Source organism: Solea solea, chromosome 5 (assembly GCF_958295425.1).
Source record: "Solea solea chromosome 5, fSolSol10.1, whole genome shotgun sequence".
NCBI lineage: Eukaryota > Metazoa > Chordata > Actinopteri > Pleuronectiformes > Soleidae > Solea > Solea solea.
In genome coordinates this window covers 14,946,055-14,972,326 of record NC_081138.1, presented here as the reverse complement: position 1 = coordinate 14,972,326, position 26,272 = coordinate 14,946,055, and the positions used below count along the sequence as shown (strand labels likewise).

The 26,272-nt window shown below is 41.4% G+C and overlaps 1 protein-coding gene across 2 annotated transcripts; it reads left to right on the top strand.

Moving 5' to 3' along the window:
• Positions 1-2,623: 2,623 nt before the first annotated feature.
• On the top strand, positions 2,624-25,150 carry LOC131459849 (ras-specific guanine nucleotide-releasing factor 1-like). Of its 2 annotated transcripts, none has more exons than XM_058629975.1 (27): positions 2,624-3,295; positions 8,396-8,502; positions 9,125-9,272; positions 9,961-10,053; positions 10,598-10,851; positions 10,934-11,013; positions 11,294-11,487; positions 12,225-12,334; positions 12,730-12,848; positions 13,077-13,237; positions 13,344-13,407; positions 14,131-14,273; positions 14,653-14,735; positions 15,047-15,295; positions 16,997-17,046; positions 17,781-17,897; positions 19,093-19,263; positions 20,035-20,141; positions 20,231-20,343; positions 20,691-20,751; positions 20,891-20,997; positions 21,154-21,238; positions 21,337-21,534; positions 22,024-22,103; positions 22,270-22,387; positions 23,110-23,178; positions 23,386-25,150. In XM_058629975.1, exons 1-27 carry the CDS (start codon positions 3,020-3,022, stop codon positions 23,476-23,478), a joined length of 3,450 nt encoding a protein of 1,149 aa, XP_058485958.1. In that variant the 5' UTR covers positions 2,624-3,019; the 3' UTR covers positions 23,479-25,150. The 2 variants fall into 2 exon arrangements, with proteins under 2 accessions (XP_058485958.1, XP_058485957.1); XM_058629974.1 differs by having other exon boundaries at positions 16,997-17,370.
• Positions 25,151-26,272: the final 1,122 nt, after the last annotated feature.

Genomic DNA, 26,272 nt, shown 5'->3' with positions numbered 1-26,272 from the left:
AGGTCCGAATCCATGTATATCCACGTAGAAGCATGTAGCCTCATAAATCCATGTATATAAAGCCCTATAAGAACTTTGATCATAGTCACAACGCTTTAAAACTCAGTTTTCATTATCTGAGCCTTCCATTAACCCTCTCGGTCATTACCTCTTCTGGGTTATGGACAGATTAGCTTTCGAGACACAGCAACCCAGAAACCCAGACAGGACGCCTCGAAATCCCATTGCACAATATTCCTAAAAACACTCCAGCTCTGGCTCCGCCCCCTGAAAGCTCCTCTCTCTCACTGGCCATAATTTCATGAATTTGAATCCCCTTTTTTGACCTTTGTCAAATGTCATCACCACCCTGTCACTTCAATCTTTTGCGTCCCTATCCATTTTATACCCTCTTATAATAGGGAGCCATAAAACTAATCTTTACTATCAGTGCCATTCAGGGACAAGAATCACCGACTCATTACAGCCACTGTACGAGGGGCTAAATATGGGATATAGGATGCCTCGGGCGTCCTTCCACTCTGTCTCTTAAAGACTGCATGGGATTAAATTGTTACTTATTCCACACTGTTGCGTCGCTCCCCCTCAACTCTCCTGACTCTCTTCGCTGCACATTTAAGATGAAGACCAACCAGAGCAAGTGAGACTCCCTCGGTTATGTGTCCTGTTACAGATCCTTTTAATGATCCCACACAGACAAAACCCTGTGATGCCACAGTAGAAAACACCCCGTGATGAAATAAACCATTGTGTGTGCTTGCTGGAATATGCTAATCCAGGATTAATTATGAACCAACCCAAGTGAGTATCCCTCTTGCCCTCTTAGATATGCAAATGTTCCAGGCATGGAAACGTGTTGACAGGCTTTTAACTGTGTGCTCAAAAAAAAAAAAAAAAAAAAAAAAAGAGGCTGAACAGGATGCAAAGAGACAAGGACAAAGGTTTAAGACCATGAGGTCGCAATGGTTCAGAGGTGTAAGTGATGGATTAATGTGAGTAAAATGTCTATCTGTGGATTTATAGAGAGCATGGCCCCTTAGATCAATAGAGAAAATTAGGGCCAGACAATGTGAAATGTCTTGCATACAGAAGGTCCAAGAACAACCGCACAGTCAGTTCATCACAATGGACAATTGTTTCAGTTCTTCTGGGATTTTGTGTCGTAGAATGGACCCAAATTAATCTGTGGCCACACATGAACTGGAGCTGATATTCAGAGTGAAGGTTGTTGGTTGGATGTGAGATGGTCTTTTGGGCCTCATATGGTTTTCTGAAATAAGGTGTTTCAGTTGATGGACTCCCATAATCTTCATTTTCTTCTGTACACAGTGTGTTTATTTGGACTGAAATGTCCAGTTCTCAACATGAAACACTGCCCAGACATCAGGATCCCTCTGCTCAAATGAACACCACTCTAATACAGCAGGTTTTGAACTGTTTTTATTTATTTATTTATTTGCTGAGATATATAGATAGAGAATGTCTCTCTCTCTCTCTGTTACTAGTAGCCCTAAAGCCCCAAAACCTATAGTCCCAGTGAGGCAGAACCACATTTGTTAGTCCCTGGTTAAAGTAGGATTAAGACCAAAATTATGGTCCGGTTAAGGTTATAGTTAGGATTAAGGTGTGAATTGTGATATGGTTATGGTTATGGTTGGGTTTATTTCAGAGTTAGGTTAAGGGTTAAGTTGCCATTGCCTAGAAATGTCCTCAATTAGACAGCTTTATGTGTGTGTGTGTGTGTGTGTGTGTATTTGTATTTATATTTTGTATAGTCATCATCAGTCATCATCTACCGCTTTATCCTCAACCAGAGGGTCGCGGGGGGTGCTGTGCCAATCTCAGCTACATCGGGCGGAGTACACCCTGGACAGTTCGCCAGTCCATCGCAGGGCCACACACAGATAGAGACAAACAACCATTCACTCTCACACTCACTCCTATGGTCAATTTGGAGTGTCCAATTTACCTACCCCCACATTGCATGTTTTTGGACTGTGGGAGGAAGCCAGAGTACCCGGAGAGAACCCACGCACACACGGGGAGAACATGCAAACTCCATGCAGAAAGGCCCTTGTTCCAACCTGCAAGGCGAGAGTGCTAACCACTACACCACCGTGTGGCCCTATATTTTGTATAGTCAAATTAAAATGTACATTTTGACCATGCAGGGACATTTTGTCTGGGCCCCACAACTTTAAAGGGCTTTTTCAGGGTTAAGACCTGGTTTTAGGGTTAGAGTTAGAATTGGCTTTAGGTTAGGGTTAGGGTTAAGGTTAGGGACTAAGTTGTGGTGATTAAGATTAGTGTAAGGGGCTAGAGAATACATTATGTCTATGATGTGTCCTCACTAAGATATAATAAATAAAATAATAACAATTTTATTTTTTACAAGGTAAAAAGTTAAGATGAAATAAAACGGACAAGATCAACACAGTAGATGGAGGTTGAGGTTAAAAATTAACACAATAATTCAAAACGCAGAATACTGAAAAAACAAGTTTGTGTGTGTGTGGTTGTTTGGAGTCTCTGACCAAGGTGCTGAAATCTACTGCTCTGGGAACAGGTCACGTGACTGCGCTTTCTTCTGAGTGAGTGAGAGAGAAAGAGAGAGAGAGAGAGCGAGCGAGCGAGCGCACGTGTGTAGGCAGTGCACGCGGACACTTCGGTCCTCAACATGAGTGCTTCAGGCTCATGACGACGGAAGGCTTTTCCCGAACACCACGGCGTGAGGTTTGTTTTTACAACATCAGACCTGAAGCGTGGATTTAACGCGAGTCTCGCACCTTTCTTGTTCTTCTTGTTCTTCTTCTTCTTCTTCTTCTTCTTTTGACCGCGACAAAACGTTAGTGTGGCCGCCGTGAATGGGCACTCAGGAGTGGGCTGCTGCCCACCAAGTCTGACTGTGTTTCGGAGCGGCTGAGAAGAAGAGAAGAAGAACAGAAGAAGAGGAGGAGGAGGAGGAGGAGAAGAAGATGTGATAAATCCGCAGGCACCGCCGCAGATCTCAGCCAACAACATGCAGAAAGGGATGAGACTCAATGACGGACACATCACCTATCTGGCTCTTTTGGCGAAGAAGGACGGCACGAGGCGAGGCTGCCTGAGTAAGAAAAGCTCCGACAACACAAAATGGCATTCAAAGTGGTTCGCTTTGTTGCAGAACATGCTGTTTTATTTCGAGAACGACTCCAGCTCACGCCCCGCCGGACTGTACCTGTTGGAGGGATGTGTTTGTGACCGAGCACCGTCACCCAAACCCTCTCTGTCAGCGAAGGAATGTTTGGAGAAGCAGGTAAGAAGCATTCAGCGAGCGTCGTTCAACTCCCTGTTGATTACACTAACTTATTGACCTGGTCCCGGAAATAAAAAAAGCACCACCACCACCAGTGGGGATCAGGTAGTTCCACGTAGCCGCTGCAAAAATGTGTAATTATGCAATAGTTATCATGATGTGACGTCAAACTGTTTCCCAGGGATGCTTTGGCATTGTAATGCACCTGACGTTGATTGTTGCGTAATGGCGTCAGTCCGTGCGAAACGAGTCTGCTGCGTCCGAAAGAAACTGGAGAAAGCACTCAGAGAGCGCCAACCTCCGCCAATGTAAACCCGAACTTTCTTAATCCGGATTGACGCAGTAACACAGACCAATGTGAGCTAGCTTTGACATGTTTCTACCCAAAGCAATGCTGTCTCACTGTGGCTGTATCTGTCTCTGTATCCAGACAATCTTTCCTGGAACATTGGAACACAACCTTCAGCCCCAGAGCAGTTTCATTATAATCCATCATTTTCTTTTGAGTTACGCTCACAGACACAGAAAAACAACAGACACAGAAAAACAACAGAGACATGAAGATAGAAAGCAAATAAACACAAATAACGACTTAAATATCCCTTTAAACCGAGGGTTAACGGAGGGAACAGGATTAGTGGGATTCCAACTTTGCATACACTACACTTCTCTGTAATCTCGCTCATGTTGCATCACATGAACAGATTATAAAACCCTTGTTTTTCTGTTTTTTTTTTTTTTGGGGGGGGGGGTTCGGGGGGGTGTTTGCTGACATCTCATAATGTAGGGGAGTGAGGAAACTTCAGCCACATCCCAAACTTTTGCAGGTTGCCATCTTGCGGAGGAGAGCTGCCCTTTCTCTGTCATTTTGACGTATTGATTTAATTCCTTGTCTTGATATTAATAGCAACCTACCTTGGCAACTGCGTCTCCCCAGTTTATAGCGGCTTGGTTCATTTGATAGCTCTCTCATTATACCACCAGGTTGTTAACAACAGCCATGAATGAAAACCAAAGGATGTCTCTCAGGAATGATTCCTCCCCTTCCTCCCCCCCCCCCCCCCCCCCCCCCCCCCGGTCCTTAGCACATCGCTGTTTGTTTGATTTTCCTCGGGAGTTCAGTATCATAGATTACAATGAGTGAGATGCATGTAGTAGAGGGTAACAGCAGAGGGATGGTTTCCTGTTTGCAGAGGTGAGGTAGAGAGAGGCTGCTGACAGAAACCTAAGCGTTTTAAAAAAGGTGGTCGAGCTGCTTTGACCCATGATGACTGCAGTCACCTTCTGAAATTTGCTCTGCCCACTGCAGTCTGTTCTGTTTCCCCCTGCAGCACAGACACTAAAGTGAGACGACCAGTCGATGGGTCTCTTTTTTTTTTAACCTGTGAACTGAATCTGTGTTTAGGCATTGTCTCTTAACATTATTTACCCTTTTTGTTTAGTGTGTGTATGAAGGGTTGTAAACCTGGTCTTGATTGGCCTTGTGTTACACTTTCGTCCAAGTGTTTTATGCAAAAAACCTTCACATGAATGATGATTACAAATTCGATGCTGCGCTTTTCACTGCGCGAAAATGTACAATAAAAACAAACAAATGCAGCTGCAGTGCACTCAGTTACTGAGAAGAACACTTAAATGAGTAAGTAATAATCACCAACAGGTGTGGTTAAGTTTTCTGAACTCTGAAAGTCACAGTTTTGTTTACAAAAATCCACTTTTGTTCAAGTGTATTTGATTAACGTCTCGGGATAGACTGTCAGCTGACAATAAATAAAATCGTACACTTACGCTTACGTCTTCTCATCAGCTGTCACATGACATTTTCTTCACACAGTTGCCCTCTGCTTGTTGGCTGAGTTGATAGGATTAGCATTCATTTTGGCCAAGAATCGCCACGTACTGTACAAGTACCAGCAGAAACTGGATTATTTTGAATCAAATTGATACTTTGAGGGTTAGATTAAATTTTTTGCTGTTGTTTTCTTTTCCAAATGAATATTCTTGCAGTTACAGTCCTCTGCAGAACATCACACATTTTTACAAAGTGTGTTTTCCTGACAGTGTGGTCAGACGATGAAAGGTACAGTCACATGGGCTGTCTTTAGTTGGGAGAACTTGTCGGTCACTGCGGTGGAGTGAGCTGAGGCTTGTCCAGCACCCCGTGTCTTTATTTAAAACCATGCGAGGACAAAGAGACAGCCGCTCGTCTCCGGGGCTGACGCATGGACCGATGGTGACACATGTTCATGCAGGCTGCTCCAGTGAATTTAGTTCAACAGTGAATTAAATGAATTTGAAAGCCTGCAATTAGCATAACACAGTCTTCTGTTCGGCCCATGTTCTTTCATTTAATATGTGTCAGGAATAAATTCTCTCAGTTTCACTTGTATTTGTGTGTGTGTGTGTGTGGGGGGGGGGGGGTTTGGTGCATTAAATTTGCATATGTCCATATACCATTTGGATGTCTAGCGGTCGCTCCGTGTGCCACTCGTTGTCATGCCAGCATGTGCGCGTCTCTGAGCGTCCACATCTGCGCCGTGCGTCTCGTGGACTCCCTGAAGTCCATGTCTATGAGCCTCACTGTGTCCTCCTGCATACACGGCAGTGTGGGTCCATAGAGGTAAGCTGAGGACAGAGAGAGCAATCAATGCTCCAGGTGTCTGCGGACGTACAGATTTCCTTTTCACTTTTCACCCACTCAGGGGAAAAAACAAAGGATGACACCTGAGTGGATGAGCAGACTGCAGCAGAGGTCGATGTGACTGGACATTTCTGACATTAGCATCTGTTGCGTGTACAGACAACAGTAGATTTTCTTTTTTTTTAGTCTTGCATCTCAGTGGTGTGTGCACCACTAATACTGTATTTATATGTTTGTGATACAGAGCTAAAAGGGGAACGGTCAGATGAGCACTGGATCTTATCAGTGTGTGACAGCGAGAGGGACAATGCTGCCAATAGATACTAAGCTTACTGCCACCTTTCAGGGCTACGGTGCTTTTTATAGCTCTCACTCCTCAAAAAAAAGAAAGAAGAAGAAGCCAAAAGATTGTTCTCCCCATGTGTCTGTCTCTCCGTTCTCATTGTATTCTTTGGAGTGTTCTACTTTTTTAAAGGTTCTTATTCCTCATTTAGAAGGCGAGCTACGTTTAAGCCCCCAGTTACTATGGCAACCCCTATTTGCATCTGAAAAAGTGATTTTGAAGGGGCCAACAAAATGTGCTACAACATGCCTCGGCACTATGCTGTACGAGTACAGCATTTACAACGGTGTCAATATGTGGTCACTTCACTTTTGATTTGACAGACATTATGGGGTGTTTAACCGTGGGTATAGGTTTGAAGCAATGGTCTCCACCTTGCGGCCCTTTGATCGATTTTATTGTTTGTTTTTGATATATTTACAGATTCATTTTGAGTCATACAGTATGTCGTTGCGTAACAAAGCAACGACAAAGCTTTATTTTGAAATGTTGTCCAACATCGTCACAAGATTCCCCCCCCAAGACTGAACAGGTGTTTTTCCCCACATAGTTGGACTTTTCTTCACCTGACCACACGACCAAGCTCATGTGGCCTCCAGGTCATTTGACTTTGAGACCCCTGGGTTAAAGTCATTTAAAAAAAAAAAATGATGTGTGTCCAGAAACGAGGCTTAAATCACTCATGTCCTCTGCGAAATTAATGCTACGTCCTATATATTCATATATATATATATATGTACAGATAGTTATAAAACTCCATCAGCTGGAGGAATTAGTGATGTGAAAGATGCACTGTCAGCATCAAGCACAGATACTGAGGATATAAAACGCCAGTATTGCTGCTGGAGTCTGTCCATCAGATTTTCTGAAACTCAGCAGTCGTTTAAAGTCGTGTTTTCTCTCATAAATGAGGTTGAAATTGTCGTCAAGTTCGTTACGATGATAAAACTGCGTTAGCAAAACGGATCCAGGCTCTCCAGAACTCCACAGATAAAACAAACCGTGACAAACCAGAGAAAGCACCCAGAGTCTGCAAACCTCATGTCCCCTCAGTAGGTAAACAAATTGTTTTCACAACCTACATTTTTCAAAAATAATGAATCCAAATCCGTCCTCTCTGAAAGAGTAATTTGGCCAGAGGTTTTTAAGACTGTGGCGTTCACCCGTTGAAAGTCTCTTTCTTATCAGCCGTCATTAGAAATGTGTTCAGGCTTTTCACCTTTTCTCTGTTCCAATACAAATTCAGCAGTTTTTTTTACTCATGGGTTTAAAACAGGGGATTTAGTGTATGGCGTACGTTGCCTCACTTACCGACAGAGAACGTTTCTGTGGCAAAAAAAAAATGTAGTGGCATAGAGCTAAATATAGCTGCCTAAAAGGCTTGACACACCAGCTTGCAGGAAGCGGGAGATGAGAAGCACATTATTGACAAAGGCCCGTTCTGCTGCTCATCAGGAAATATAGAACATTACTCCCCTTCACAAATGATTTGCTCTTGGCATTTGGGAGGGATAAAAAATCCAATATATTGGATTTGTGGGGGTCTATTTACCATGCATCAGTGTTATGTAATTTCATCTGTTTCTACCACAAATAGTCTGTCTGTACTATTATTGCAATGACCACCACCACCTGATAAGCCTATTAGAAAACAACTCCACGCGCATTTGCCGTAATTGCCACAACTGTGGGGTTCGCTGGAGACAACTGGAGAGTGAGTAAAAAAAAAAGGGTGGTCGGGGGGGGGGGATTGGGTGGAGTCCCAGGTGTGTTTGTGTCATGAAATCACTGGGATAAAGGAAAACAAAAGAAAACATGGCGTCAGTGAGAGGTTTCTGCAGACGTCAGATTAGCTTAATGATAAATCTGTCCTGACTGTTTTTTTCCCTTCAGGAACTTTGTTGTCTCCCACTCATTCACACTTCTGCACAAGCATGCACGACTTCAGTGTCAACAAAATCTCACTTTCAGAGAAATGCTGCACAGTGACGGCCACAGTGCAACGTTGAGATATTCTGTTTTCTACACCTTTCACTTTCAGTCATTTTAGTATATTAAAAAAACAACACCAATTATTTGACTCTTTTTCTATGCTATTTTTTTTGTTTTGTTTCAGTATTATTTCACTGTCACGTTTAATCATGACAACCAGAAGGCTTTGGAGCTGCGCTCCGAGGACGTCAAGGACTGTGATGAGTGGGTAGCTGCTATCACACAGGCCAGGTACCTCTCACACGTGACCTCTAACCTGCATATGCACTTTTATTTCTGTGTCTGTTCATGCAATTAGTAATTAAAATATCACTATTTTTACAGTACCTCACTTTATTTAAGAAATGTATTATATTAAGTCATGAAATGACCATCACATGTCTTCAGAGATTATGGATTAATAACAATAGGCATTGAGTAGCAAACACATTTGATTTCAAATCCCTGCAAGACAAGGAACTGTTAGACGACTGTTTCAATAATGAATAAATCAATTATGGACAATGCAAATTAAGACAAGACCAACGAAAAATAAGCAAATCTCAACTAAAACAGGAAAAAACATAGGAAAAGCAAATCTTATTTGGCCCTACCACCTTACTTACACTATGTCTTTAGAATAAATGTTCAAAAAATGATGTAAAGAAATAAAATGCAGAAGCAGCAGTTACACTCGGTTTGCCAAACTCCCAAGTATTTGAGGGATGGGTCGTGTACGTAAGTGCATGTGCTCTGTGTGGACGTCGGTTCAAACATATGCTGATCAGAGGTCCGCATCTGCTTTGATAAGACTATGGAGAGCCCATGAAACATGCGTTAATGAGGCCCTTGCGTTGCCTGTGTGTCTGTATAGTTACAGGAACCTGGCTACGGAGCATGAGACCCTCATGCAGAAGTACCTCCATCTACTCCAAATCGTGGAAACAGAGAAAACGGTTGCCAAGCAACTTCGACAACAGATAGAGGATGGGGAAATCGAGATAGAGCGTCTAAAAGCCGAGGTAACATGCTTGTAATTTCATGCTAGTAGGACCTGTGTATATGTGTGTGTTTAGTCAGAGAAAAGAGAGAGTGAATGTAATCTAAACATAGACATGGGGGCACAGGACAAAGGTCCTAACATTGGTTTCTAACCACAGTGCTGCGAGTTCATGTAAGCGCTCCTGTGATGTCCTTTCCACAAATGCTGCAATAGTGCTCTGTGTTTTATGTCCTTATTATTCACTCCAAACTGGATCAAATGCATCTCTCTTTGATGTGCTAATGGGAAACTCTAGTTGGACCAAATGTTTTCAATATGCATGAATCAGCTGCTGTTGTTAATGAAGACTTTTTTGTGTTAAAACGTGAAGTCGTAATGGATTTTCTCTGAGTTTTTTTTCAAATTCTAGCCTTTATTGAAAGGTGTTTTTACTTGAGCGTGTTCCTATTCACCGTCCGAACACACTGTGTCATTGTGATCAGCGCAAATTAGAGAGGGTTCACATTTTGTTGCCACTGTTCCACTTTCATATATTTTATTTTTGATAAGAACAAAAACCCTGAATAAAACAGGAATAATAATAAAAAAACACACGGAGACACAGAGGGCAGTGAGAAACGTATGATGTGACCGGGATCAGGCTTTTAGTTGCATGATGATATAAGGGACACAGAGTGAATTCATCACAGGTTTGTGTTGAATTTCAGATTGCTGGACTGCTCAAGGACAACGAGAAAATCCAGTCAAATCCAGAAGTGCCACCCAGTGACGATGACACAGAGATCAAGAAGATCAAGAAGGTGAGATCCGTCTGTGCAGTTTTAAAGGAGAAAGCTCAGCTAAAATGTTTGTTGTCTCGTTAAGAAAAACGAAATAAATACAAGTGGGGAACAGAGGTTTTTAAAGACTGCATCTTCCTCTTTGGTCTGTCACATCCTGGCTCCTAAGTCATACCAATTTTAATTCATTAATAACAGATTTTAACCTTGACTTTCCATTTGGAAGAGGACCCGCTACAAGGGCATATACTGTATTTCCCACTGGCTAAACCAAAGCAAGAGTGAATATGCGACTTGTTTTTGGAAGAAACTTGACTAATGTCTAAAATGTTGCCCCCAGGTGGCAGAAATTGTGTTAATCGGTACAAACGCTGTACATTCTTTATCAGCTGGTAACACTGTGATGCTGGTATCCATATCAGAAACAGAATTTGATGTATAGATCTGATCTGAATGAACTGAATATTGGTGTTTTTCTCAATGCCTTGTTAAGTTTGAAAGCTCAGCGGTACAGAGACAATTTTAAGACCAGTATAAGGCAGGCGTTAAAACCTTTCCACCACAGGTCCAGAGCTTCCTGCGCGGTTGGATTTGCCGCAGGAAGTGGAAGACCATCATCCAGGACTACATTCGGTCCCCCCATGCCGAGAGCATGAGGAAGAGGAACCAGGTGGTGTTCAGCATGCTGGAGGCTGAGGCAGAATACGTCCAGCAACTCCACATCCTGGTCAACAACTTCCTGCGGCCGCTCCGCATGGCCGCCAGCTCCAAGAAGCCGCCCATTACCCACGATGATGTCAGCAGCATCTTCCTTAACAGGTGGGTGGCAATGAGAGATTGTTTGTGGTTGTCGAGAGTTATAAACAATAGTTTAGAACCACCTCTGTTCTTCTTTTGTCAGTGAGACCATCATGTTCCTGCACCAAATCTTCTACCAGGGTCTGAAGGCCAGGATATCCAGCTGGCCGACATTAGTTCTGGGTAAGAGGCACAGGTGTGACACCCATCATCAGCTATGTTATGCTTTCTTTCTGTGACAGTCCAATTACACATGCAAAACATTTCATTCCTATTTATGTTTTCAGTTGTGCCACAAACCATGCACGATGAAGTTGACAACGTCCTTTACACGCACACATTTCATACTGGAAACATAAACAGCTGTTGTCTGCTACGGCACATGCCGAGAAAGCACTCCCAAGTCCACTGAATTAGACTAAATGCACTGAAGGTATTCATGGGGGCTCCTGTCACTCCACAGCGGACCTGTTCGACATCCTGCTGCCTATGCTGAACATCTACCAGGAGTTTGTGAGGAACCACCAGTACAGCCTGCAGATCCTGGCCCACTGCAAGCAGAATCGTGACTTTGACAAGCTGCTGAAGCAGTACGAGGCCAAACCTGACTGTGAGGAGAGGACGCTGGAGACTTTCCTCACCTATCCCATGTTTCAAGTAAGATGACAGCGTCGAGTCTTACATTAGCGTTTCCCAAGTAGTGACCTGAATGTGCTTGGCCTGGAGGTAAATAGCAGATTTACATCACAGTATTACGCAGCGATCCGGAGCCTTTTCTTGAACCTGATGCAGCATGAACTTACTTTGATGACTTCATTAGTGATGCAGAGATGCTACTTTAGATTGTATGTGTTGAAATAAATAGGTTTCACACCTACACTTAGATTACAAAAAACAGACATAAAAGATAACAGGTAACATTTGTCACCACTCAGAAGGATTGAAATAGCAACAGTAGTGGAACTGTGCTAAAATGAGCGCTGAGGTTTTAAAAGTGACCACACAATTATGACAATGACTTGAGCAACAAGTGAGCACAGATGTATATAATGTGTATATATATATATATATATATATATATATACACATTATATACATATATACAGTATGTATATATATGTGTGTGTGTATATATATGTATTTATATATATATGTATATATTTATATATTTGTATATATTTATATATATATGTATATATATGTATATGTATGTATATATATTAATAAACAGTAAAAGTAATAGTGAAAAATGCATACCCTAGACAGGTCTCATATACAATTACCTACCAAACCATGAGCATCAGCAGTGTTTCTTAAAAAAGCCTTTGACCTTTGAAAAGTTTGAACATAAACATGACCGTGTCCTAATCCCACTCCTTCCGTGTCCCTCTCAGATCCCTCGTTACATCCTGACACTGCACGAGTTGTTGGCTCACACGCCCCACGAGCACGTGGAGAGGAATAGTTTGGACTATGCTAAGTCAAAACTCGAGGAACTTTCCAGGTATAATTATTGTCTGTCAGTCAGAAAAGCGTTTTTTTTTTTTTATGTTTTGCTGTATATTTCAACTGAATGTTGTATTGGGAGTCCATTCATTTTGCATTGTTTTCAATTTATTTTATTGGGTCTTTCTAAGCATAACCTTTCTAAAAAAAAAGGAAATTATCCATAGATAACAAGCAAATATTATTTCCCGGTCCTTAAAGTACATTAAAGTAAATTACTACTATTTCAATGTGTATTAAAAGCAGGCACATGACACCTTGTTGTACTGGTCCTCTCAGATCAGGTAACGTGGTCATGCAGCAAATTAAAAAGCTGTTGTTGATGCTGTATTATAAAACACACTTTAATAACAGTGAAGCGCTTAAGTCAGTGAGTATTTGTCGTTCTTTCAGAATCATGCACGATGAGGTGAGTGAGACGGAGAACATCAGGAAGAACTTGGCTATTGAGCGGATGATTGTGGAGGGCTGTGAAGTTTTGCTGGACACCAGCCAGACTTTCGTCAGGCAAGGTAAGTTGGAGTTCATTGTCAGATTGTTGACAATGCTGACAAATGTGAATCAAGGTAAACAAGGTAAACACAAAGAAACATTGTTACTTACACAACCAATAAACTGCAAAGCTGCTTCCAAAAACATGGTTTTAGGATAATGTTCTCATTTTCTCACATTATAAAAGCCATTCAAAGGTTAGTCACTTTTCCCCCCTCACGTGTTTGTATGAATCCATGACTCCACAGGTTCTCTGATCCAGGTACCAATGAGTGAGAAAGGAAAGATTACGAGAGGCAGACTGGGCTCTCTGTCTCTGAAGAAGGAAGGAGAGCGACAGTGTTTCCTCTTCTCCAAACATCTCATCATCTGTACCCGAGGCTCTGGAGGAAAACTTCACATCACTAAGGTACAGCACTGTAATCTGTAATCCAGTGAAAAGGAAAGCGTTCTGGAAGTTATACAAACACCACCGATGTCTATTGATTGGCAACAACCTTTTAACTGTGTCACAGAATGGAGTGGTCTCTCTCATAGACTGCACACTGATGGAGGAGCCAGAGGGCACAGATGATGAGTGTAAGTTACAATGTGCAGTGCAGGATGTCCATGTTTTTTCTCAGTATATACCTATGTAGTAAAATTACATGTACTGCAGAAAACACAGTGAAATATTAAGTCATATAATCTTCTTTTAATAAACGTCAGATACTTTTGCATCACCTCGGATAATACAAACCCACACCAACCTTACAGTCCTAAACCTCCCCAAAATTACATGTTGTATTAATTCATCCCTAACTGGCTGTCCTGTCAATCAATGATAATTACTTACTCCAATTTCCATTGCTGGAAAATGGGTGAATGTTTCTTTATTGATGAATGTATACTGTATATACAGAGAGACGTTTTTCTCACAGCACAACAAAATATTTAAAATAGACAAATTGTGTTTGTTTTGGTGGCTACAATTTATCACATAGTCATAAAGAAATAGTCAAATATTATAATTAGCTTCATCATTAATGCCTTTTTCTTAATTCCCATAGTAACTTTCATGGTAGCAAAGAGTAAGCAATAAGTAAAACAGTATTTCTAAACTCTAAATAAGTACTTTGTTTTATTATTTTCTGACTGAGTGAAGTACTTTGAGCCTGTTTGATACAGACTTACACCACAATACAATTTTGAATGTTTATTCAAATTATTTATACTTTGAAATACATACAGACAGGGACGTGAGTATTTTACATTAGCCAAAATCCATCCATTATCTTATTTGATTTGATTTGTGCTCTCCAGCCAAAGGGGAGCGGAGTGGCCAGGATGTAGAGCATCTGGACTTTAAAGTGATCGTAGAGCCCAAAGACGTGCAGCCTTACACCGTCATCCTGGTGGCTTCATCCCGACAGGAGAAGACAGCATGGACCAGTGACATTAGCCAGGTATGCCTCTTCAAACTTCTTCTTTTTAATCCCGGTAGACTGAATATAGCATGTGACAAGTCCCGATGTGTCTGTGCCATTACGTGAGGGAGAGTTAATACGTAAAAGTAGAAGATAAGCTCCCTCCATATCATGAGACAATAGTCAGGTTCAGTTGAAACTTACACAAAAGTGACTACTCTGTGTTGACCTGTTGTCATTTAGTTTAAAAGTGAGTCATGTACAGTGTGAGCAACTTTACCTGGATGTGTGGGGTAAAATCATTTAAAGGCTGACAACAGGGCGGCAGCTGTTAGGGATGGGGTTTGAACTGGCTCACCCTGCTGTGCTGTTATACTCAGAGAGCCCTCTCCCTGTCTGTCTGCTTGCATTATTACAGTGCATCGACAACATCCGCTGCAATGGTTTGATGATGAACGCCTTCGAGGAAAACAGTAAAGTCACCGTGCCACAGATGATTAAGTGTGTGCCCGACACTGTGCAGCAAAGTACATTACATTATACATGCACAGAAACATCAACAGCTGAATTACACACTGTATACACATATTTACATATACATGCATATACATAATACATGCAGCCAAACCTACACTTACACTATACTTAAAAAAAAGTCTTATGTGTTCTTCACTTTCTGACACATTACATTTTCAGGTTTTACATTTTTAAATCCTTATACATCACGTTAATATTGTATAACAAATCCTTACAATAAATACTGTACATCCCTGCAAGTAACACACCATAACATGTCCTGCCTTTGAACCCAGGTCGGACACAAGCCTGTACTGTGACGATGTTGACATTCGCTTCAGCAAGATGATGAACTCCTGTAAGGTGCTGCAGATCCGCTACGCCAGTGTGGAGCGCTTGTTGGAGAGGCTGACCGACCTGCGCTTCCTTTCCATCGACTTCCTGAACACCTTCCTCCATTCTTACCGTGTCTTCTCCAGCGCCGACGTAGTGCTCGACAAGCTTATCACCATCTACAAGAAGCCAATCAGTGCCATCCCTGCACGGTGAGTGTCTGCGTTCACGTCACATGTGTGTGTTTTTCTGTACTAATATTTCTGTTGTGACATAAATGCTCTTTGCATTGATGTCTATCGTCATCCTTCCTTTTTTTAAAACTTGGTACAGTTCTCATTATAATTGAACTATTTTCTAAAGGGTCAATTTAAAGAGAGCCTGAAGTGAAAGATGCAAAATAATAACCAACCTGGACGTACTTCACCTCAGAAATAGTGTTAACAATGAAGTTACTATGGTGTCTCTACAATAGTGTCCATCCCTGGACATTCTCTGTGAAGGGATGCCGTCGCTCAACTAAAACATTTCATTCCAGTAAACCAAGCGTCTCTCTGTGATTCGATTTCCCCACACCTTCTGAAGTTGCTGCAGCTAGTGCTGTAATGGTGCAGTGAAAAGGTGGGACTTCCTCCGTGTTTGAATTTGTCTTTGCACTCACGTGGACTGTCTATAAGCAGCCTATCATGCTATAATTTCTGGTCCAGGTGAGAAGGGACCAGAGGATGAGGCAGTGAGAGGTCACACCGACACATCTTCAGTCCACCATCACAGTTAATTGGGTCCTGTATCCACCCACCTCTCCCTAACCCCTCCTCCTCTTTCTCGTTACTCTCTTTACCCTTTTCCATTCTCTCGCTTGTATTTTTCTTTCCACAAGTCTGACCATCCCTCTTTCCGCTGCGCTGTCACCATGGCAACCCCTCACTCTGCTGCAGGACCCCACCCTCTACTTCTCTCCTTGTCTCCTTTCTCCCTCCCTCTCTCCCCCCTCTCTCCCTTTCTCCCATCATCTGCAGTGGCTTTACTGTATTAAATATTGATGGTGGTGTTTTGCACCCAGACCCTCCTCTCCTCTCCTCTCCTCTCCTCTCCTCTCCTCTCCTCTCCTCTCCTCTCCTCTCCTCTCCTCTCCTCTCCTCTCCTCTCCTCACCTGCCTACCATCTCTCCCTTCTCTCCCACACACCTCTTCCTCCCCAACACTGTCTTTGCACCTTTCATCTCTGTTCTTTTACTGTTTAACAAATTCAAGTGAGGAGACACAACATGGCTGCAGCAGCTAACACCATGGAGGCTTCCCATTCGCCCACTCCCAGCCAGCAGCCCTCACTGTGGTGGAATCCATATCCAATATGTTGCTCCTCTCTCGCCCGCCCCCTCCCTCTCTGTCCGTTTCTCCCGTGTATTTTTTTTCTTCTTCTTTTTACATTGCACCTCTGTCTCTTTCTACCACTTCCCCTCTCTGTCTCTCTCTGGCTCCCCTGTTCGCTTTGTGTCTCTCTCCCCATGTCTCTGTGGGCCTCCCCTGGGCTGGTTGCTGTTGGCAGCACCCGTGCCTCCCACACTGTCACTTGACATGCTATTTATAGGCCTTCAGAGGGGGTGGCTCTCAGTGCAAGGAGGATGCTGTCTTAAACAATGTAGCTTAAATAAAAGAGGCAAGATCTCCCGAAGAGCCCTGTGGTTAATGTGTTCCCTCTCTGCTTCACCAAGCAACACACACACACACACACACACACACACACACACACACACACACACACATACACACCCTTCCCACTGTCTCCCATCCAGACTACAACATTTTTTAAAGTGTTGTTTTTTAGTAGTGAAACTTCTAAACTTCTGTCTTTCTCAACACCTCCTTCTCATTTCTCCCCTCTTTCAATCCCTTACATATATATATCTGCAGTTCTTTGGAGCTTTTCTTTGCCAGCAGCCAGAACAACAAATTCCTCTACGGTGAGCCACCCACGTCACCGCGTGCCAGCCGCAAGTTCTCTTCTCCTCCTCCACTCACCATAACCAAGACATCCTCGCCCAACCGCCATCGCAAGCTTTCACTCAACATCCCCATCATCACAGGGGGCAAAGCCCTGGACCTGGCTGCACTCAGCTGTTCTCCAAATGGCTACACAAGCATGCACACTACCATGTCCCCCTTCAGTAAGACCACCCTTGACATCAACAAACTGTACGTGTCGAGCACCATGGCCAGCAAAATCCCCGATGAGGGCGAGTCCAAAGCTGAAGGCAAAACTGAGGAGTGTGTCCTCAACAAGCAAGGTCAGAATGCGAGTCCAAGGAATTTTGCCAAGTTTTAATTGGGTTCTCATGCTCTGCGCTCACTTATATAAGTCATATCCATTCATGCCCATTACAGTTAAGTGCGGCTGATGTGTATTGTGGTTGAATGTAGGGTTATAGTTGACATTTGCGATTAAACGGCAAATGAGCAGCCAACAGAGGATACTTTTGTGGAATCATAATCTTTTATCATATAAGAAGAATTTTAGTATCTGTTTTTATTTCATAACGACAGTGTTCAAAGATTCAACTGACCAAGATAACCAGCCGTAAAGATTTTAAAACACTTTCTTCTCTCAGACTTTGTAATGTTTCTTCATTTTTTTTTCCACAGATCTTTTTAATTTTTACATTTACTTATTGACACCAATCACTTATTTTATGTGCAGATTTGTCAGTGAGAGAAGAATGTGATGAAGACCCGGGTCACACTGAAGAGACCGAAGCAGAAATGTCTCCTCCTAAGTCTCCGTCAACACCTAAGAATGTCAAGTCTAAGAACTCGGGTACAGTATGACTCCGTCTCACCGCCATTGTGTTGTAAGTTGTTGAGAACACCTTGTCGCCTTGTGGTGTAGAAGTTTAAAAACCAATTAACACAGATTTAAAAAGGAAATGAAGAGTTCCAGGAGAAGATTGACGTCGTCCTTTTGTCTGTGCAGTACAAGTGACGTGAAACAAGCTGTTTGAATCGAAGCCTAAATAAGACAACATCATACTTTTTTACAAAACGTGTGTTTAAGAGTTCAAAAATGATATATAACATCATTTTTTTATGCACGGTTGGGTATTATACAAGTTGTTTCGTCACAAGGTTGCCTGGCAACCAGGGAAATCCCAGGATGTCGCTGTTAATTTGTGGACTTAAGAGATGTTGACGTGTGATTTTGTTAGCAGGTTGGTTATCCACCGTCTCCCTTGTTTCCAATCTTTGTGCAAAGATTAACACTAATCCTGACATGAAACCAAATAAGTGTATTTCATCTCTATTTATTTACAATTATTATTCAGAACAATTCTGTATTAGCAGGAGTTTCAAATAAAACGCTGTTCTGTGTTTTACAGTCAAGCCACAGATCGAAAAAAAGACCAACAATGCAAAGTGTTCAACTCATGTAATGTAATATACAGAAGCCACAGAATACTTTTAGCAAACTTTTCAGATAACAAGTGTAATTATAGCCAAATAAGGTCTTGATAAAAACCACCCACAGCCTCATGGCCCTTCCCATACTGCAGAGAAAGGGAGCATCCACCCTGTAGGTAGTCAGGCACAATTTATCCCAAGTGTGATCTCTTCCCACGGCGCTGGATACAAGGGAAGCCAATGCCTTGTGTGAGTAGGTGGAAGGAAACCTTGTACCTTAGCAACGATGTGCGTGTTCTTCTATGCCGCCCCCGGTTGAACGGAGGAAGGCGAGGAGGATGGGAGGGAGGGAGAGAAAGAGGGAGGCAGTGAGGCAGACACACAGTGGAGTGTACACTGTACTCCGTCACTGCCACAAGCGACATGACACACTGTGCTGCATCTGTCTCAGCTCTTTGTTCCCCTCTAGTGGTCAACAACTTAGTTTGATGACACTCACATAGTTCATGCCCAGCTATTAACAATCAAATCACTGATAATGTAAATGTTTCTGATTAAAAATGGACTGTAAATGACAACATGTACATCTCTACTATTTGCTTTACTCAATGTAGAGTTTTCCCTGTTTTCCTTCAACAATGGCATGGTGGTGTCATCCTGCCGGGAGCTGGACAATAACCGCAGTGCCCTCTCTGCTGCCTCGGCCTTCGCTATTGCTACAGCTGGAGCTAATGAAGGCACACCGACAAAGGAGAAGTACCGCCGCATGTCCCTTGCCAGTGCAGGTACGTCACATTAGTTATTACAAAGGCTTGCTGAGGACTGTCAATCATTTTCCTGCGTGCTATTGTCCTGTTATGTAGATATTCTGTCATTAAAATGTGTGACAAATCAAAAACACACTGGTCAGATAAGCAGAAAACACCTGATATCTCAAATAGAGCTGAAACAATTAATCGATTACTAAATAAATCGACAACTATTTTGATAATGGATTAAAGCTTTTTTCCATCATTAAAACAAGATTTCCGATTCTTTACGCTTCTTAAATGTGAGTATTTTCTTCATTTCTTTGCTCTGGATAACAAATAATTAATCAAAAGTTAATCATTTTGGTTTGTGGAGAAAACCAGACATTTCAGAACATCATCATTTCCAGGTTTGACGAACACCGATCAACATTTTTTAAGGTCATCTGATATTTTATGGACCAAATGATTGATCTATTATTCGAGAAAATAAGTGACAGATTAATCGATTATGAAAATAATCCTTAGTTTCAGCTCTAATCTCAAATATTAAGCATCACTTTTTGAAAAAAGGACATAAATAGATCCGCTAATGTAACTTTTGGTCAAAAGCAATTTTGTTACACCGTCAGCTGTAAAAGTAAGGAATGCTGCATAGTAAGAGTAAAAGACAGAAGCATAATAATCTACATATGCTGTATATTTTAAAGTTCTTTTTCTGTACATTACTGTCAAACATCATCTAATAACGAGGCACTAGATTTGTGTCATTCATTTTAAATAGAATTTTGTTAAACTTGGTCCTAGGTTTCCCCACTGACCAGAGGAATGGCGACAAAGAGTTCGTTATCAGAAGAGCTGCCACAAACAGAGTCCTGAACGTGCTGCGTCACTGGGTCTCCAAACACTCACAGGTACACTTCACCTTTACATCTTTTACACCACACGACAACACACGACACTTCTGTCATGACGCTGTTGTTGTTCCTGTGTTGGTCCTCAGGATTTTGAGCTGAACACAGAGCTGAAGATGCGGGTAATCAGCTTCCTGGAGGAAGTGATGCATGACCCAGAGCTCCTGACGCAGGAAAGAAAGGCAGCTGCCAACATCATCAGGTTGGCTTTGTCATACAGTTACATACAGTTAGTCAGCATGACACATGGGTTTGTCAGCAGCTAGTAGACAATGTTTACTGCAAGTCTATCACAATATCAGTGAAGTGTATGTTCTTTCTCTGGGGAAAGAAAACTCCACATTTGTGTAACACAGAAAAATAATCTCACCAACCTGCCAGCATGTGGTTTTGTGACCTCAATATTATAAATACATGTAGCCGCATCCATCAGTGTGTCACTCAAGCAGATTAAAAAATGGCAAATTACTGTAATACAGCGTGAACTCTGTCATGATGGTCCTTTTTCCTCAGGTTTAATTCAAGTGTTGCCTTTTTTTTTTCATGCAGGACTCTTACTCAGGAGGACCCCGGAGACAACCAGGTCACCCTGGAAGAGATTATACAGATGGTGAGGGAAAGAAAATGACAAAAGTGTTTTCACTATTTGAAAAAAATATATAAAAAAAACCTTCCGTGTGTCCTGTAGAAAAGATTGATGCTTTAGATGTGGTAGCACTTTTCATTTTGTGTGTGTGTGTGTGTGTCAGGCCAGGGAAGACTGTAAGACTGAACCATTTGAGAGCCACTCTGCCCTGGAGATTGCTGAGCAACTCACTCTTCTGGACCATCTGGTCTTCAAGGTCATTCCTTACGAGTGAGTACACACAAACACACAAACAAAGGGCTTAGTCCATGAAAAAAAATATATTGAGAGTATACTGAGTGGGAGGTTGAGGAGGGAAGTGCACATGATGAGTGTTTGTTATTGTTGATTATTTGAAACATCTTTTTTTTTCTTTACCTTCTACAGGGAGTTCTTTGGTCAAGGCTGGATGAAGAACGACAAGAACGAGAGAACTCCGTACATCATGAAAACAACCAAGCACTTCAACGATGTACGTAGATAGATAGATAGATAGATAGATAGATAGATAGATAGATAGATAGATAGATCACAATACTGAATTTCTCTGTTATTTTTTGTTTTTGTCAGATCAGTAACAGGATCGCCACGGAGATCCTGCAATGGGATGATGTCAACCTGCGTGCGGCAGTGATCGAGAAATGGGTGGCAGTGGCTGACATCTGCCGCTGCCTCCACAACTACAACGCCGTGCTGGAGATCACGTCCTCTCTGAACCGCAGCTCCATCTTTCGCCTCAAGAAGACCTGGCTCAAAGTCTCCAAACAGGTATCAGTCATTTCGTTAGGTTCCAGTCGTAATGCTCAGCTACGCTCCAGCTAAACTAAGTTACCTGCCTCTGGCTCCATATTTACCTTGGTTCCTCCCCTTACATCCAAAAACTAGGCTAAACATCAGGGGCAGATGTGTCTTTTCAGCAGTAGCTCCCATATGAATGAATGAGCCACCCCTCCTTCAAAATGACCTTAACACTTCTAATTTTCTTTTATGACATATTTTTATTCCTTGGCTTTTAATTCAGCATGAGTTTTGTGAGGTGTGTCTTTTATTGTTTTTTGTTTTAATTCAATAATGAATGAAATAACTTAATTTATTTATGTGCAACACTTAGAGAACCTTGTTGTTTTTCAAATGTGCCTTTTTTATGATGTCTTTTTCAAAACATGAATCTTATAGTTTTGCACGTGAATATCTGATATAGTTAGCAAAAGATTCCAGTTGCATTTGTTGCAGTTCTGCTTTGATCCATTTTTCTAGACAAAGACTGTGATCGACAAGTTGCAGAAGCTGGTGTCCTCAGAGGGACGCTTCAAAAACCTGAGAGAAGCTCTGAAGAAGTAGGTTTCTCAAAGCTCGTCTCTCTCTATAGGATGTTCACATGTTCCGGTGGAGGAGTTTTGTCGATCTCTTACATATTGTGTATTGATCGTTGCTTTTTTGTGTGTGTGTGTGTGTTTGTGTGTGCGCCTGTACATTTACTGTTTACCTGTCTGATGTCATCAGCTGTGACCCTCCGTGCGTCCCTTACCTGGGAATGTACCTGACTGACCTGGCCTTCATTGAGGAGGGAACACCCAACTACACTGAAGACAATCTGGTCAACTTCTCCAAGATGAGAATGGTAAAACACATGTGTACATGCATCTCATGTTCAGCACCTTTGTGGTTTTGCTTCCTTTTGTCTCGTTGTGTGCTGAATAACTCAAAAGTGTCAGACAAATTTTGATTGGCATTTTCTTGGGGTCGCATATTATTGAGTGTTTGACCCTGTGGGAAAGCTTTGTGCTCCCTAAGACCCCGTTCAGACTGGGTATTAACATCCTTCCTGAGTGATTTGATTATGTCCACATCACGTACCTACAGTACAGGTCTGAATGCTTCCAGTGTGTCCTGAATGTCCTCAAATCCAATCACAGAAGTCATATTTGGAGGTGGTTTCAGGATGCATGTGACCACCACCTCAGCCAACGTCCTCCGATCCTCTGGTAGTTTCACAGTATTTTACTCTAACCTGAGCCCATATTTTAATTTACTTGCAGCCACTGCAAGAACATGAACAATGATTGTCACATGATGGACTTTGTGCGAGGAGAGCTTTGATTCTCCTCACCTCCTCCTGTCTCCTGTGTTTTTGAATAAAGGACAGGGAAGCCAGATCCCATGATACGTGGTCACAGGTGTTGTCCACGTGTGATGAGATCACTGAGGACAGAAGTTGATACCAGCTCTGAACGGGACCTAAGTGCTTTCTCTTTTTTAAGTAGTTTACTGACACTGGAACTAGTTTAGTTTAGCTGACTGCAAAATTGAATCTGACATCATTTTCTGTTGATTGATCCGCAGATATCTCACATTATCAGAGAGATAAGACAGTTTCAGCAAACAGCTTACAAGATTGATTATCAACCAAAGGTGAGATCAAGTGTTTTTGTCACACTGTGTGTACACTTACACTCCCGGAATGTCTGTATTGATCAAAACTCAATTTTAAGACGTCGTAATCAATAACATTGCATATGTATGGTTATTAGCCATGGAATAACTGTTCTATTTTTACACAAAATGTCCATTCTATATGATAAGAAATGCTGTTGTGATTGTGTTTGTTTGTTGCTGTAGGCTGCAAAGTACTTGTTGGACTGTAGTGCAGCGCTGGATGAGGAGAGCCTGTATGACGCATCTCTGAGAATCGAGCCCAAATCGTCATCATGAAGAGGATTTGGCTCAGTGCTTCTATGGACTGTACAGGAACACTATATCATAATGTACATATACTATACTTTCTATTAGACACAGTAGGTCGTTCTCCTCTAGTATGTGCTCCCTAATGAACCCATTGTGTATAACTGTTAGTAGAGACTGAGTAGAAGCCCACAGAGGTTTTATTTATCTAGTCAAAGAGTATTTATATGTTATTTATCGTGAGTTATTTTCAACCACAGGGAAAAAAAACAACAAAAACAAGGAGATGAGAGAGTATTAATATATGATATAGTATATCACACTGGGAATCCGTTGTATGTTGAGACATGGTCGTCACATTTGACACATGATGATCAACTCCCACTTTTCTGCTCCCATGTCAAAATCAATTGAGAACTTCACATCACTGCAAACGTATTTAAAATTTATTTAAATGCCCTTGCTCTATAGGTGCAGAAGCCATTGCTTCTTCCACAAGTGTAGACTTTACTATGAATAGCATGTCTGCTAATCCTATAGCTGCATGAGTGTTCATGTCAACTTGTACTGTAATTCAGCGAGGGATCGACGGCAGACTCCTCCGACGTGAACTTAAAGATGAATGGCACAAAAGTAGATGAAATTATGAGTTACTTCTTTGGTGTTTCTTGAAAATCATAAAGATCTGTATACATTTTTTTTTGTCACTTAAACACAAAAGTAAAGGAGGTGAAAAGTGGGACACGCATAAAGCTGAATCTTGTTTTATGTAGCGACTGAACACAGAGTCAGACCTGCTGATTCTGACTGAGATGGGACATGTTTTTTCAGTTTGGAGAGACGGGTTTTTAATGCTTTGCTTATTATTACTTTATTCCCCTGGTGGGCAACGTGATGTATATACAGTATAAGCACCGGGCAGTGTATGTAGCAGATGTAACCAATATTGAGCCACTTCAGGAAGTTAAATTCCCAGCTTTTACACTTCGACAGTGAGAGCATAGTTTTTATGGTTTAATCCTCTTTGGCCAGTGCATTATGTTTTTTTTGCCTTAATCATTAAATTGATTATATACCACAAAAAATATGTAAACTATTTTGTTCTACAATTTGCCAATGAAGCAGAAATATCTGCTGTGTACATTACGATGTACAGGCAGTCTGATGCATTTCCTAATGTGCAATGTGTTCAAACAAAACATATCCCTCAAAATGTGTTATTCTTATGATCGTTCAACTCTGTAATAACTTTTCTGTGTACGACACTTTGAGACAAATGTTGAAAACAACTTATAAGTGTAACACATTCTGTATCCTGTCTATCCCCATTTGTTAGCAGGAACTATACAGTAGTAATATTGTGCTTATTATTGGAATATTTGTATACGTATTTTTTACAGGCTTTGTATAGAACACATAAGCTTAAGTGGCAGGCATGCACCACTTTCACGTGTTCAAATCAAATCTATATCTAGAACAGTATGTGTACTGTATTTAAACCCTACCCTTGCACATGAATCTTTTACCCTCCAACAGGCACATCAGATGTTTGCAGTGAGCAATACCTAGGTGGTATGAGAATTATATTTCAGTCTGTTTCAACAGCTTGAGTAATATTTCCAGTTTTGTATAAAAGTGTATTCTTTCCTGATTACCTCTTGTTAATAAATCTATTCTTTCTCAGGGGGAGAAGGGTCTGAAAGCTGCCAAATGTTTGTCTTACACTCTATTAGACCATGAGCTTTGTTCTTCTGGATTTGCAGGTGAAATGGTTTGTAAGTATGCACGATACATCTAATTGGAGCTTCGGGGGTAGTTTTTGCTTTTACTCAAAGGCAAGTTTGTACTTACCTTTGTAAAATGTACCTTCCCAGTACATTTAAGTGCCATAATTTACTGTTGTGTGCATTTTATGTGCTTTCCATTCTTGTTTTTTTGATCATTTTGGCTGTGTTCATGCATATGGCATGAGTTTTGGCACAATTGTGTATTTTTATTGGATCTTATTATTTCCAGCTCAGCTCGTAACGGTAAGGCTAAAATACACAAGTGTGTACAAACAAGTGTTACACTCTTACCGTTAAGTACAAAAAAATGTGCCATTGAAACCCTTTCAAATTGCAATTTTTGATCTCACTTTCATTAAAGCTTAATACATGCAATTTATTATATCTCGCTGTCAATCAGGGCATTGTTTTCATTGATAATTTTTACTACTCTCCACCAGATAGTGTTGTTTTTGGCCATATTCGCCAAAAAACATGCTATTTCCACTAGATGGCACTGTCACAAACAAGTCTTGTTTAGTAATACAATTTGGAAATTGAAATGAACGCTATATGAAAAATAGGCAGTATTTTAGGCAGTAGTAAATAAATCATTGGAACTATTGGGAAATGTAGTCTTTGATACTTAATACTGATATAATACATAGAAACCAGCATGATTAACTACAAACAGGTGTGTCCTGTTTGTCTCGAATGTGGTACATCTGTACAAATGTATGGACAGTTGAAAGAGTTGGTATATGTGAACATGAATATTCATTCATAATGTAAGAAGCCTTAAATGCAACAATAATAACCGTGTCTTTTTTGTCAAGGGCAGTAATAAAACTAGTTTAGGTGTTAAGATAAGATGGAAGCAGTTGCATTTTCTTAGTAGAAAAAGTTTGTGAGCACTTTGTTGTGCAAACATTTCTTGTCTTTGTACACTTGCTACATACAAAACATCTAATCTTGTGTCACAGTAGCAGTCCACTCAGTAGCAGTCCACTGCCAAACTATTGTTTATCAGTCAACACAATCACTTTTATCTTAAAAAA